Source organism: Sinocyclocheilus grahami, unplaced genomic scaffold (assembly GCF_001515645.1).
Source record: "Sinocyclocheilus grahami isolate Dianchi unplaced genomic scaffold, SAMN03320097.WGS_v1.1 scaffold2049.1, whole genome shotgun sequence".
NCBI lineage: Eukaryota > Metazoa > Chordata > Actinopteri > Cypriniformes > Cyprinidae > Sinocyclocheilus > Sinocyclocheilus grahami.
In genome coordinates, this window is record NW_015507228.1 from 57,869 (window position 1) to 72,827 (window position 14,959).

At 40.1% G+C, this 14,959-nt stretch overlaps 3 protein-coding genes across 7 annotated transcripts in view; 1 reads left to right on the plus strand and 2 right to left on the minus strand.

Moving 5' to 3' along the window:
- Window positions 1-86: 86 nt before the first annotated feature.
- On the minus strand, window positions 87-605 carry LOC107573848 (mitogen-activated protein kinase kinase kinase 1-like). The gene is made up of 2 exons (XM_016260296.1): window positions 427-605; window positions 87-339 (listed from the first exon to the last, which is right to left on the minus strand). The coding sequence occupies exons 1-2, from the start codon at window positions 493-495 to the stop codon at window positions 130-132; spliced, it is 279 nt and encodes a 92-aa protein (XP_016115782.1). The 5' UTR covers window positions 496-605; the 3' UTR covers window positions 87-129.
- A 2,815-nt stretch (window positions 606-3,420) lies between these two features.
- Window positions 3,421-12,757, plus strand: hnrnpd (heterogeneous nuclear ribonucleoprotein D). 3 transcript variants are annotated; one of them, XM_016260298.1, is made up of 8 exons: window positions 3,421-3,778; window positions 5,768-5,936; window positions 6,035-6,196; window positions 6,731-6,862; window positions 8,079-8,178; window positions 8,360-8,515; window positions 9,141-9,222; window positions 12,281-12,757. In XM_016260298.1, exons 1-7 carry the CDS (start codon window positions 3,630-3,632, stop codon window positions 9,206-9,208), a joined length of 936 nt encoding a protein of 311 aa, XP_016115784.1. In that variant the 5' UTR covers window positions 3,421-3,629; the 3' UTR covers window positions 9,209-9,222; window positions 12,281-12,757. The 3 variants fall into 3 exon arrangements, with proteins under 3 accessions (XP_016115784.1, XP_016115783.1, XP_016115785.1); XM_016260297.1 differs by lacking the exon at window positions 12,281-12,757 and adding an exon at window positions 9,541-9,660; XM_016260299.1 differs by lacking the exon at window positions 12,281-12,757 and adding an exon at window positions 9,541-9,660 and having other exon boundaries at window positions 3,422-3,778; window positions 8,360-8,503.
- Window positions 12,758-13,751: 994 nt separating this feature from the next.
- The window catches only part of LOC107573851 (vesicle-associated membrane protein 8-like), a 7,439-nt gene continuing 6,231 nt past the window's right edge, over window positions 13,752-14,959 (minus strand). For all 3 annotated transcript variants that reach the window (XM_016260304.1, XM_016260303.1, XM_016260302.1), the window contains 2 exons: window positions 14,317-14,478; window positions 13,752-14,134 (listed from right to left, as the gene is read on the minus strand). In XM_016260304.1, the coding sequence (XP_016115790.1) occupies window positions 13,991-14,134; window positions 14,317-14,478 (306 nt within the window). In that variant the 3' untranslated portion in view covers window positions 13,752-13,990. The remainder of the gene's footprint in view (window positions 14,135-14,316; window positions 14,479-14,959) is intronic.

Genomic DNA, 14,959 nt, shown 5'->3' on the forward strand with positions numbered 1-14,959 from the left:
CATCAGAAAAACATTAAGAATTATGTTTTTTTGTTGTTGATGTTATTTCTTTGACTGTACTCTCCGCGACCCACTCAGAATGGCCTTGCGACCCACCAGTTGAGAAACACTGATCTGATCCAGAGTCAGTCAGCATAGCCTGAAATCACACAGTTCAAGCAGATAAGAGGGTCTCTGGAGCTTCACAGACCTGCTTTCGTTGCTGGATGGGGAGGCGCTGGAGGTACATGTCGTGTGAGAGCTGGACATGCGAGACACAAACTTCTGGATGGTGCTGCGTGAGGGAGCTTTGATGCGCGAGCTGCGGCGATTGTGGTACTTCTGAAACAAGCTCTCCACCTGAATGAGATCAGACCATCAGTGTGCGCTGAGCTTGAGCGATGGCACGGAGCTCGTTGTGCTCTGCTTGTATTACAGTCCCCTCACCTCAAAGTTCTTGAGGGTCTTCCTCCACAGCAGAGGGTCCGACGGCTCCAGCTGGAAGACTCTGAGCATGACGAAGAGCACGTGGATGCAGAACGTCCCTCGGCCACAGCTACACGTCTGCTCAACATAACGGACATCATATGATGATGAAAAACCAAAGATTATATTAGTGACACAATTATGTCAAAGCATACATAATATACTAGGCATGGACACTGGAAACAGAACAGTTTTCATTACAACAGTAGCATTTGTACTTACATTTTTCTTTACAAATACCATTTAAATTTTTTTATTATAAAGCGGAGCGTTCCGGTGCTTGATTCTGATTGGCTGAGCCGCGTTCGAAGCTGTTGTAAATTACTCTACAAACACACACCTTTGTTTACTTCTGTGTGTTGCTCTGCCACCTCTTTGTTGTAACACAGCTGTTTCTGAGGAACTACATTGTTTGGTGGAAGAATACTGTTTTTATTATCATTACACTTTATTTGCTCCGTTTTATTTTGTTAAACCTTACTACATATATGGAATAACCGTTTTATAACAGCAATAAGCCCCGTGAAGCCGTGGTTTACAGTGAATTTATAACAGCTAAGGGGGTTTTAGGCACTAACAACGCACCTTAGCTGTTATAAATTCACTGTAAACCACGGCTTCACGGGGCTTATTGCTGTTATAAAACGGTTATTCCATATATGTAGTAAGGTTTAACAAAATAAAACGGAGCAAATAAAGTGTAATGATAATAAAAACAGTATTCTTCCACCAAACAATGTAGTTCCTCAGAAACAGCTGTGTTACAACAAAGAGGTGGCAGAGCAACACACAGAAGTAAACAAAGGTGTGTGTTTGTAGAGTAATTTACAACAGCTTCGAACGCGGCTCAGCCAATCAGAATCAAGCACCGGAACTCTCCGGTTTATAACAATACTTTGCCCAAGCCTACATGTGAGTAATGGTGCGTTCACACCAGACGCGAAGCGAATATGCGCATCGCATCACTCGCGCTAGATCACTCGCGCTAGATCACTCGCGCGCTAGATCACTCGCTCTAGATCACTCGCTCTAGATCACTCGCGCGCTAGATCACTCGCTCTAGATCACTCGCTCTAGATCACTCGCGCGCTAGATCACTCTCGCGCTAGATCACTCGCTCTAGATCACTCGCGCGCTAGATCACTCGCGCGCTAGATCACTCGCGGGATGTTTTTCGTGTCACTCGCGCGAATAAAAACAGCGCGATCAGCCGTGGTGGAGATTAATACAATCGCTGTTTTGTACCTGTTGTCAAAAAGTCCCAAATACAATGGAAAGCCAAACGTGTTGTGCATTTTGCATTATTCGCGGCACCCGACGGGAATTCGCCTCTATTCGCGTCTTTGTATGTAATCTACTCACGCGAATAATTACATTTGCGTCTGGTGTGAACACACCATTAGGCCCCGATCACACAGAACGTGTGTTTTGCCTGAAAAGCGCCATTCGTGGTTTTTTCCATTGTCCAAGCGAATGAACGGAGAGGCGGGCCTACCGTTGTGAGGACGAAAGATTACCGTTGCTTAGAAAGTCCGGAGTCTGCAATGATGGAGGAGAAACTTTTGGTGTCTGTAGCTGTATTTTTTAAGGTTTCTGCTAATATGACAGTTTACTTAACAGCAAAAACCAAAGATTTTAGACCGCGAGCACTATAATCCTTTCATTACACTGACAGACAGCTGATTTGGTGGTTGCCTAGCAACATAAAAACACAGCACTGCTCTTTTTTTTTTTTTTTTTTTTTAACCATTGCAGGCCGTGTGTCACCTGACCGCCACATTCTCTGGGCGTCGCACATAGCGGGCAGAGAGCACGGCATGCACGAGAAAGCGCTGTCCTGTGGTATGGTCTCTTCAAACTTCCTGTACCAGCGTAAAACAAACAAAAAGACAAAAGGAGATTCCCCCATTTTCCTTAAGTTGTTGGTTTTCGTTAACAGTTCCAAATGTGTTTTTTTCCAGGACTTTGTTAACGTAACCTAAAAGTGATTCATAACCGCTTTGCTGTTGTATTCTCTTTTTCAATTGTAGTGCTCTTCAGTTGTGGAGCTTCAGTGATTTATTCTTTTGATTTCTTTGGTTTCAGTCACACCTCCCTTGTATAAATAATTGCATAAACTCTCTCATAATGCTTGCTTTTTCTTTAGAGGCCATAGAGAACTTCAAATGGGTTCACCTCGAGGCTTTTCCTAAAGCGTAGCCTTTAAAGATCATATGTGAAGTGGGTTTACCAAGCCATTGAAAGCTGACAAATCTGTGTTAGACCGATGAAACCAACTCTCCCATTGGGCTAAATGCAAATGACAGTCTTCAGTTTAAAGGGGAAGACGTTTGGCTCGCTCCTCGATTGGTCTGAAGCTTTTGCTGGCTTACCAGCTGTTTTGACAATCCATATGATCTTTAATCTTTAATGATGGTTTTCCTAGTTTAAAATCGACAGCTCAAGAAGTTAAACACTGAAACATGGACGTGCTGTTGTTTATTTTTTTGAAAACCTGTCCAAATCGAGTGGTTCATCTTGCGTATCTTCTCTTGTAGGTGGGCAGGCTGACTTCGACATTGCTCCTCGGAGGCAGCTTGTGGATTCCTGTCCTTAAACAACTACTAAAAAACGTTATTCAGTGTCTAAACCTTGTAAATAGCGAGGCGTTTTGTTTCCAAGTTTGTCTCATTCCGTGCTTTGTTCAGATTGAACCTGTAGGTTTTGTGCTGATGTGTTCTTAAGTCTTGAATAGAAAACAAAAAAATGTCCTTTATTTTGTATTTTAGTTCTTTTCCTGAAGGTTTTTGGATAAAGGGATTAAAAATTGGGGGAAAAAAAGAATTTGTTGTTCTGTGTTCCTTTCATTTTCTTTGAGTACCTTTTTCTTGTAGTGTGTAAGGCCTAACCTGCTCTTGGGTGTAAACATGTGTGAGCGTCAGCGTCAGCGTGGCGTCGTGGGTTTCTAAAGGCGCGGTGACGTCATGACGCTCTGCTTCCGTTGCGCCGCCATTTTGTGAATGGACGCCGTTGCCATCGACATTCTGAAAGCAGACCGAAACAACCGCGACCCCGAGCCTAATTCCGCACGGTTTCGGTCCAGTCCGGTCGAGTTTTAGCCTACGACGCTTCCCTCAGGATAGACGACGCGAGCAGCCCGTGTTTTCGCCGAGAGTTGATCCGAGATGTCGGAGGAGCAGAGTGTGGGCGAGGAGGCGCTGATGAAGATGGAGCAGACCGACGGAGAGGAGGAGATCCCGGGCGCCGAGGACGGCGGACACCGAGAGGCGGAGGGCTCCAAGATAGACGCCAGTAAAAACGAGGAGGACGAGGGGTGAGTCTCGGCCCCTCTACCGCAGATAAACGAGATCAGCCTGAAGTTAGGCTTGGTTTCCCGACACTGAGCGATAAACTTAACGTTACCCCAAGCTATTCGACTCCGCGTAACGAGTTTCGCTCAAACAAGTAAACACATCTTCTCGGTGTGTGTTTATCAGTATGGAGCACATGTTTAAGGGACGGACTGTAAATAACGAACGTGAGTACGGAAGACCTTGTGAATATTCATGAGGCCGAGCTGTTTCCAAACACATTTGCCTTTCAAATGCTAGCTTGTCAAATGTCAACATCGTGTTCTTCCGACGAGAATATCTCAGTGGATGGAGTAGTTAATGCTGGTGGTTTTAGCTTAAAGTAATGACTAAACGTGGTGTGAAAGCGAGTCTTGAATCTTTCTAATCTCGGAAGGTCTCAAAAGTCTTGCCTCTCTCTTAGACAAATGAAGGCCTCATGTCTTAAATTAGAGCAAAAATACTTCAGGTCATGAAGTCGTGGCATTAAATGTTCCATGCACTGCAAGAATGAACAGTATTTTGGTCTTGTTTTCCGATACGAGCTCCTAAACATTGTTAAATCAAGATACGTTTGAAATGCAAGCTTGCTTTTTGTGTGTTTTGTGGGGGTTTATGTTTAAAACGAGAGCAGACATCTGTGAGTGGGGCATAACAACTGTTCTCCGAGCCTACAGGAAGGTATCTGTCCTCTTTGTAAATCATACATTCACTTCATTTTGTTACGTTACCCAGAAAACCTTTTTTCCAACTTGTTTTAAGCATTTTTAGACATGAGCATTGAAAAACAAGACTATAATACCGAGAAGGACAGTAAAAGATATTTCCATGTTCTAGTAGTCAGGCTTTTGTATTATTTTTTTGTATAATTAATTAAAAATGAATGGAGATTGGTTGTAAATGATGCTGCTAATACATCTCAGTGTGTTCTCCTTTTACATTGAGGGAACACATTGACATATTCCCTTTAATTTATTCCTTTCATTGGTCTTATAAAGGTTTAAAGTGCCCCTATTATGGGTTATGAAAGGTTCCTATTTTGGTTTTGGGAGTGCCCAACAACAGGTTGTCATGCATGCAAGGTCAAAAACACTTTCATTGTCTTATATGCATTTATTTTTACCTTACTTGCTCAACGACTCCCAAACGATTCGCTCAACACTCAAACCCCTCCTCTGCATGACGCTAGTCTGCGGTGATTGGTCTCGGTTTAGTTTAATCTTGCCCTGTAATGCCTGAGAAAGCAGTGTTTGTGAGCGCAGTGCTGCTTTGTGTACAGCCGTTACTGGGGACACCGCTATTATTACCGCTCCAAAAGCTGCACCTAGTGGATTTTCATTTAGACCAACGCGAAAAGACCAACAAGTAACATGCTAATGTTTCATGTTGACGTCAACATGTAGTTTTAAAGGGGTCATATGATGCTTTTTTAAAGATCATTATTTTGTGTATTTGGTGTAACAGAATATGTTAACATGCTTTAATGTTAAAAAAACGCATTATTTTTCAAATACTGTACATTATTGTAGGTCCTCTATGCCCCGCCTCTCTCAAACGCTTCGTTTTCTACAAAGCCCCTCCTTCCGACAAGCGCAGTCTGCTCTGATTGGCCAGCTGACCCAGTGCATTGTGATTGGCCGAACACCGCAAGCACTCGTCGGAAATGTAACGCCCCTTACCATAATCGCGAGCTTCATCTTTCAAAATAAATGTAAAGACAGTAAATAATGTCATTAGTTTTGAATATCTCTTTGGATTTGAGACTTTAGTCTTTGCAACTTCAGGGATCTTATCTATGCACAATCAGCTTGTAACACTCCAAAGAGAAAGGAAAACTTGAAACCGCATCATATGACCCCTTTAACACTACTGTAATCACTCGTCTTTTGGCAAGTACATAGAGTGATTTATCTCGGCTGAAATCCTTTGTCTTCCCCCACAATCTGTTTTCACATCAGTCTTTTTGTTTTCAGGAAAATGTTCGTCGGAGGCTTGAGCTGGGACACAACAAAGAAAGACCTGAAAGATTACTTCAGTAAATTTGGAGAGGTGGTGGACTGCACCTTGAAACTGGATCCTCTGACGGGCCGGTCCAGGGGCTTTGGGTTTGTTCTGTTTAAAGATGCTGAGAGTGTGGAAAAGGTATTTTGAAACCAGCGTGCCATTTGAGTTCTGCTGCTGTTATGCTGAAGAGAGCTTGATTAACTCCAGCCTCGATGTGTGTCTGTTCCTGGTCAAAGGTGATCTCACAGAAGGAGCACAAACTGAATGGAAAAGCCATCGACCCTAAGAAAGCGAAGGCCATGAAGTCCAAAGAGCCGGTGAAGAAGATATTTGTAGGAGGTCTTTCCCCAGATACTCCAGAGGAGAAGATCAGAGAGTACTTTGACGCCTGCGGAGAGGTAGTGGACAATTGATAGACGTTTGTAATATGTGACCCTGGAGCACAAAAGCAGTGTTAAGTTGCTGGGGTATTATATAGCAATAGCCAAAAATACACTGTATGGGTCAAAATTATAAATTTTTCTTTTATGCCAAAAATCATTAGGATATTAAGTAAAGATCATGTTCCATGAAGATATTTTGTAAATTTCCTACTGTAAATATATCAACTTAATTTTTGATTAGTAATATGCATTGCTAAGAACTTCATTTAGACAACTTTAAAGATGATTTTCTCAATATTTAGAATTTTTTTGGACCCTCAGATTCCAGATTTTCACATAGTTGTATGTCAGCCAAATATTGTCCGATCCTAACAAACCATACATCAATGGAAAGCTTATTTATTCAGCTTTCAGCTGATGTATAAATCTCAATTTCGAGAAATTGACCCTTATGACTGGTTTTGTGCTCCAGGATCACACACATATATATATATATATGTATATATGTGACAAAACACCACATGATTTACATTTCTATACTTTCCTCAGGTGGAATCCATTGAGCTGCCGATGGAGAATAAAACAAATAAAAGACGAGGTTTTTGTTTTATAACATTTAAAGAGGAGGAACCAGTAAAGAAAATTATGGAGAAGAAGTACCACAACATCGGTTTAAGCAAGGTACAGTTTTATAACGTCCTAATGTGCATGATCCTGCACATCATAAACGTTCTATATCCACCTTATTCTTCAACGTGGAAGTAAGCTGCTTTCTGTGAATGTGCGAGACTTCTGGTTCATCAGCCGCTGTATAACGAGAAGAATATCAAAGTGCAGTAAACTGTAAAACTGTGCACTACAAACCAGTGTGTTCATAATTAAGGTAATACATTAAAATGGTAAGACACACTAGTTTGCAATATCACGCAGCAAAATGAGCGGTTTTGTACAGCTAAAAATAGCTGGAAGCGGATGAGACCAGAAGCCTCGCACATTAAATTTACAAATGGCCCGCTCTTGCGGGAAAAATAAGGTGGATACCTTCATTATTTTAAAACACTAGCAGTTTCTGGTGAAATCACATTAAAATAAAATATTTTCACATTTTTTGTATTAGAGACTTCATGAAGACAAAGTGAGGAAATGTATTTTCTGCACACATGAGAAAAACAAACAGATATTGTGGCCACAAATGACTTAATTTGGGCTAAGTTTTATTAATTTGTTCCCTTGTTTTAGATTGTTCCTACAACTTATTAATTCGTTCACTCACTCACTCTTAGGCCACAACTTTGTATCACTGTAATAATATATATATATTTATTTTTTTTTACCAAAAATGACTTGTGCACTAAATAACATTATAAAACAGAGAGTTGCGGTCCTTGATTCTGATTGGCTGAGCCACGTTTGAAGCTGTTGTAAAATACTCTACAAACACACACCTTTGTTTACTTCTGTGTGTTGCTCGGCCACCACTTTGTTGTAACACAACTGTTTCTGAGGAACTACATTGTTAGCCGGAAGAATACTGTTATTATTATCATTACACTTTATTTGCTCCGTTTTATTTTGTTAAACCTTACGACGTATATGGAATAACCGTTTTATAAAAGCAATAATCCCCGTGAAGCCGTGGTTTACAGTGAATTTATAACAGCTAAGAGCTGTTATAAATTCACTGTAAAGCACCGCTTCACGGGGCTTGTTGCTTTAGTGGAAATGCATATTTTTGGAGACTGCAGTGAATTAAATACTTATGACATAAAAGATTTAAGATTATTTTCTCTTTTTATATGAAACCACAGGAAGTTTTGATCCCACAAATCCTGATTTACTGCAGTCAGTTTCTTCTGTTAAATCTGTCTGTGATGGTAATCTGTCCGTGTGTCTGCAGTGCGAGGTCAAGGTGGCCATGTCCAAGGAGCAGTACCAGCAGCAGCAGCAGCAGTGGGGCGCAAGAGGAGGATACGTCAGCAGAGCCAGAGGGAGAGGAGGTGCGTCTCAACCCAAAACCGCTGTAATCCCTTCACATTTCGCTGCATTTTAATTTTATGTTCATTCATTCAGAATCTGATAGTTTTGTTTTTGTTTCAGTCTATATTCGTGCTGCTATACATGTTTTGCAGCATCCCAGCAGCTGTTATTAATGTGATGTGCGTTCGGCGTCTGTTGCAGGTCCCAATCAGAACTGGAACCAGGGATACGGAAATTACTGGAATCAAGGTTATGGAAATTACGGGAACTATGGCTACAACAATCAAGGCTATGGTGGATACGGGGGCTATGATTACTCGGGTTACAACAACTACTACGGATATGGTGACTACAGCAGTATGTAATACTGTTTGTGAACGCACAGATGAAAAAACTAAGGATATATTGTATCGTGGATTGTCGGTACTCGACCCGGACTATGACAGTTGTGCACTAAATTATCTGAGCAGAATGCACATGCTTGTATCATACATGCCTTACGCTTCGAGAGAAATCTCTAGAACACTGCTGCGGTTGCTTTTTGTCTTACAGGGAAGGCTTGCTTGCACAAAGCTATTCTGTACATATGTATTATAATAACTATGGTGCTAAATATAGAAAGGGATGTCTTAGCTTCAAAACACATCTGTCAAAGTGCCTTTGAATCCATTGGACATGTAAATCTGTAGGCCATGCAAGAAATGACCGCCGGACGGCGGTCGTTTTTAGAAAATAATAAACAGTTTTCAAACATTCATTCACGCCACAGATCTGTGTCTCTCACCACATTTTCACAATACAGTATTTTGAAAAAATGTTTGAATATGATTAACGTAAGTATCTCGCAAGTATCACGAAATTGGCTCGAAAACCCGAAATTGCTAAGGCTGTTTTCTGTTTTCCGCCTTTCTGGAGCGCCCGTGTGCCAGCACGTTTAACCGTAGATGTCTGCGTTGTTTGTGTTTTGTGCTCCTAACTCTAGATCAGCAGAGCGGCTACGGCAAATCCCCGAGGCGAGGCGGCCATCAAAACAGTTACAAGCCGTATTAACGGGAAACGTGCAGGTATGTTGGCGCGTTGCTCACGCCGACGCGTCTCTAAATCACCATTTGTAAACACTTTTTTTTGTAATGTACGTTGCTTAATTTTTGTTTTTCTCTAAAGTTTCACAGCACCCTGAAGTGCTTTACAGTAGTGGTAACATAGAGACTTTTGGCAGTAATGTAACAGCTGGCTTTTGGCTGTTTCTTGCCATTTTTAACTGTAAAAATTAACAGGTACAGTACTGCTAAATGGGTACCAGAAAATAAGGAATTACAAGGAAAGAAAGCCGAAGAATGTTGTCTCCTAACTCTGACATATACCTTGTTTGTACCTGCCAGCGGGGACTTCCTTGCAGGCCATGAGCTGACTTCCCGATTGTCTCAGGCCCGCTCAATGCGGACAGGGTACGAGAGGCGTACGCTCTCGAATGCTCCCATTTGGTATGGTCTTCCAACATCCTGTATACGAATTGTAAAAACGAAGCCTCGCACATTAAATTTACAAATGGCCCGCTCTTGCGGGAAAAATAAGGTGGATACCTTCATTATTTTAAAACACTAGCAGTTTCTGGTGAAATCACATTAAAATAAAATATTTTCACATTTTTTGTATTAGAGACTTCATGAAGACAAAGTGAGGAAATGTATTTTCTGCACACATGAGAAAAACAAACAAACAGATATTGTGGCCACAAATGACTTAATTTGGGCTAAGTTTTATTAATTTGTTCCCTTGTTTTAGATTGTTCCTACAACTTATTAATTCGTTCACTCACTCACTCTTAGGCCACAACTTTGTATCACTGTAATAATATATATATATTTATTTTTTTTTACCAAAAATGACTTGTGCACTAAATAACATTATAAAACAGAGAGTTGCGGTCCTTGATTCTGATTGGCTGAGCCACGTTTGAAGCTGTTGTAAAATACTCTACAAACACACACCTTTGTTTACTTCTGTGTGTTGCTCGGCCACCACTTTGTTGTAACACAACTGTTTCTGAGAAATGTTTGAATATGATTAACGTAAGTATCTCGCAAGTATCACGAAATTGGCTCGAAAACCCGAAATTGCTAAGGCTGTTTTCTGTTTTCCGCCTTTCTGGAGCGCCCGTGTGCCAGCACGTTTAACCGTAGATGTCTGCGTTGTTTGTGTTTTGTGCTCCTAACTCTAGATCAGCAGAGCGGCTACGGCAAATCCCCGAGGCGAGGTGGCCATCAAAACAGTTACAAGCCGTATTAACGGGAAACGTGCAGGTATGTTGGCGCGCTGCTCACGCCGATGCGTCTCTAAATCACCATTCGATCTTACTGTAATGTACGTTGCTTAATTTTTGTTTTTCTCTAAAGTTTCACAGCACCCTGAAGTGCTTTACAGTAGTGGTAACATAGAGACTTTTGGCAGTAATGTAACAGCTGGCTTTTGGCTGTTTCTTGCCATTTTTGGTTTGTTTTGTTTTTAACTGTAAAAATTAACAGGTACAGTACTGCTAAATGGGTACCAGAAAATAAGGAATTACAAGGAAAGAAAGCCGAAGAATGTTGTCTCCTAACTCTGACATATACCTTGTTTGTACCTGCCAGCGGGGACTTCCTTGCAGGCCATGAGCTGACTTCCCGATTGTCTCAGGCCCGCTCAATGCGGACAGGGTACGAGAGGCGTACGCTCTCGAATGCTCCCATTTGGTATGGTCTTCCAACATCCTGTATACGAATTGTAAAAACTACTACAGCAACAAAAACATAAAAAGGACACGTCAAGCTTTTATCTTCTGTTTTGTGTGTATGTTTTATTTCCTCTTAAAACCTCTTGGGATTGGTCTTATGTAATAATGAGGCGGCCATCAAAACAGTTACAAGCCGTATTAACGGGAAACGTGCAGGTATGTTGGCGCGTTGCTCACGCCGACGCGTCTCTAAATCACCATTTGTAAACACTTTTTTTTGTAATGTACGTTGCTTAATTTTTGTTTTTCTCTAAAGTTTCACAGCACCCTGAAGTGCTTTACAGTAGTGGTAACATAGAGACTTTTGGCAGTAATGTAACAGCTGGCTTTTGGCTGTTTCTTGCCATTTTTGGTTTTTGTTTTTAACTGTAAAAATTAACAGGTACAGTACTGCTAAATGGGTACCAGAAAATAAGGAATTACAAGGAAAGAAAGCCGAAGAATGTTGTCTCCTAACTCTGACATATACCTTGTTTGTACCTGCCAGCGGGGACTTCCTTGCAGGCCATGAGCTGACTTCCCGATTGTCTCAGGCCCGCTCAATGCGGACAGGGTACGAGAGGCGTACGCTCTCGAATGCTCCCATTTGGTATGGTCTTCCAACATCCTGTATACGAATTGTAAAAACTACTACAGCAACAAAAACATAAAAAGGACACGTCAAGCTTTTATCTTCTGTTTTGTGTGTATGTTTTATTTCCTCTTAAAACCTCTTGGGATTGGTCTTATGTAATAATATATTATAATGTAATGCCATTTTTTCCAGGCGCCATCAAGTAATGGTAAAATATGAGACGAGAGCCGGAATTAAAATTAACCGTTCACTTTTTGAAGGATACGGCTTTCTCTGGACTTTCCAGTGTTAATATGCACTTCTAATCTAATCTTACCTGTAATGCTTGCTTTTCTTTACTTGTAGCTCGTGTAGCTGTAATATCCTGTAGTCCATGAGCTAAAAGCCGGTTTGTACTTGGATGCCGCTGCGCTGGAGAAGTGCTTTTTTATATTTGTATTGTGTGATCCTCTACTGACAGCGGTGGAAAAAGCTTCACCTGTAAACCGTGTTAATTTCATCTAACGGATTCTCTTTTTTAACCTTTTGAAATCTTGGAAAGGTCATATTGTTATGCTTGTAATGCTTTCCTTTTTGTCTTTTAATTTCCACCGATGCAAGGTTTCGCATTAAATGTTATGATTCCACGAGTTTTTTATTTATTTAACACTATTGTATTTGCTATAAGTCATGTCTTGTCTCCTTATTGAAATTATTAAAGAATTGGGATTCCTTTACATTTTATGAGTTTGCGTCTTTCTGAAGCATAACTGTTATTTTCTTTTTTGTTTTTCAGATGGAAGGGCGAATCGAAAGCCAACCCTGAGAGGAGAAAACAAGAGGGCCAGACTTGTTAAAAATGGAGTTGATCTACACTTTGGTCGCCAGTGAATTCACCAGTTCTTTTGAACCAGAAATTACTTTGAAGGACACGCACTAAAGAAGATTTCAAATGGGAACGTCCAGAATATTTGGTTTTGTGTTTCATTTGTTGTAGCTTGTGTACGTTTATAACCGTATTCCCTGCTGTGTTGCTCTCATACGTTCATGTGTCGAGTACAATGAGCCATGGAGAGCCCAAATCATTTAGAAATTGTTATTCTGGTCTATTAATTTATTGCTTGCAAGTGCGTACAGAGTGTAGGCCATTTAATATTCATTTCATATTGCAGTATTTTGCAACAGCGTCATGTAAACCATTTGAAAATTCAACAAAATAAAGTGTATGAAACTCAGGCCTGTTGTTTCTTCAGAGATTAAAGTCATAGCTCACTCAAAAACGAAGACTGTCATCATTTACGCTCCATGTCATTTCAATTCAAAATGCCTATTATTTTTTTCTCAGCGGAACAAAAAATGCTGCTGTTTTCAATATAATAACGGTTAATAAGGGGCTGCAGTCCAGCTTTAAAATAACCAAAAAATTCACAGTTTGACTTGTATTACGTTATATTTCCAGTCCCTAAAGGGACATTATAATGGAAATGATCAATTACAAGCACACTGTAAAAATGATTTTGGTAACAATTAAAGCCTTTGTTTATAATGTGCTATAAAAGTAGTCGACGCATCAATTATGCCTGGTAATGCACCATTGTATGATCTGATCTCATGAATATTTGTAACCTCAGTTATAATACTTATCTATTTATGGTTACACCTTTAGAAAGTGTAATGCATTAAAACACACATCAAACTTTCACATAATGCATTTTAACTTTGGTTACAAATATTTATGAAAATATATAATGCGTTACAAGTGAACTGTTCCTTTTAAAAGCTTCAGTCTGCCATGCAATTAGTTTTACAATACAAGTAAATGCCAATCAGTATTTCCTGCATAGAACACATGTCATAAATACTATTGACAGAACAACTACTGACTGATACATTGCAAGGGTCTAAACGGAAAGATGCAAAGAAATTCAGCCCAGACTATGCACTTTGTGAAGGTATAAAGTCAGTGTCATGAGCACAGAGTGAGGTTAAAGCATGAGAAACTTCCAGGAGTCACGAGTCACTGTCAGAAAACAATCCACTTTATAATAAGGCTCATTAGGTAACTACTTTAGTTAGCATGAACTAAGAATGATCACTACTTCAACAGCATTTATTCATTTTAGCTGATGTTAATTTCAACGTTTACTGATGCATTATTAAAATCAAAAGTTGTGCTTGTTAACATTAGTTAATGCACTAATGATGATCTAACAATAAACGACTGTATTTTCATTAACGTTGACAAAGATTAATAAATGCTGTAAGAAACGTATTGTTCATTGTTTGTGCATGTTAGTTAATACATGAACTAATGGAGCCTTACTGTAAAGTGTAAGCTGCATATATACACACCCCTGTCATATTTGCCCCAGATTTATATAGAATATCACAGGAAATGTCAATATAACAAAAATAGTCATTTATCTATACATAAATGTATCCAGTTACATCCATAGTAAAAAATGTCATTAATTCCTAGTGAATACAGACGATTGAAAGGGATGTCTTAGGTGGGAATGACTTGTGTTGCTAACAGGATGATTAAAATGATGACGGCAAGCACTACCACACCAATTATAATCATCATCTTGGTGTTTCTCCACCACATCTTTCTGGCAACACGCGTGGACGTCCTTTGAAACGAGTCAGCCTAGACAAGATAATTACACAAATAATTGTTATCATTAAAAAAATATTAATTTTGTGACTGGTTTGATCATCTGGCACCATGTTATTTTAACGTTCTTTTGAGGTCTTATCAAGATCAACACGGTCAAGAAATGTTACACGTTGGTCTCATTTTGACCAATTTGACGGGTCTCAAAGGCTCACCGTGGCCTGCAGATCGTCCGTTATGCCGATCAGGTCGTCTAACCGCTCTCCTCTCTCCAGGACTTTGTTGATGTTGTCTGTGAGGATGACTTTAACATCATTGACTTGATCCTGAACTTGGTTGAGTGTGCTAGGCGCTTGTGGTTCAGTGTTTTCGTCAGCCTACATTATAATGAGAAAAACAAGAGTAAACCACTGGACCCAACATAACAACACACATAACCGGTGTTTGGGTAAAGTTACTTTTAAAAGTAATGCATTACTGTGTTACTCCATGAAAAAGTAACTAATGCATTGCTTAGTTACTTTTTATGGAAAGTAATGCATTACGTAACTTTTTGTCACCTGGGCTGGGCTTGCTTATTTGTATTAACCTTCTTAATACACATATGAAGACAGTCTGTCTATCTATCTATCTGTCTGTCTATTTGTCTGTCTGTCTGTCTATCTATTTGTCTGTCTGTCTATCTATCTATCTATCTATCTGTTTGTCTGTCTGTCTGTCTGTCTATCTATCTATCTATCTATTTGTCTGTCTGTCTGTCTGTCTATCTATCTGTCTGTCTATTTGTCTGTCTGTCTGTCTATCTATCTGTCTGTCTATTTGTCTGTCTGTCTGTCTGTCTGTCTGTCTGTCTGTCTG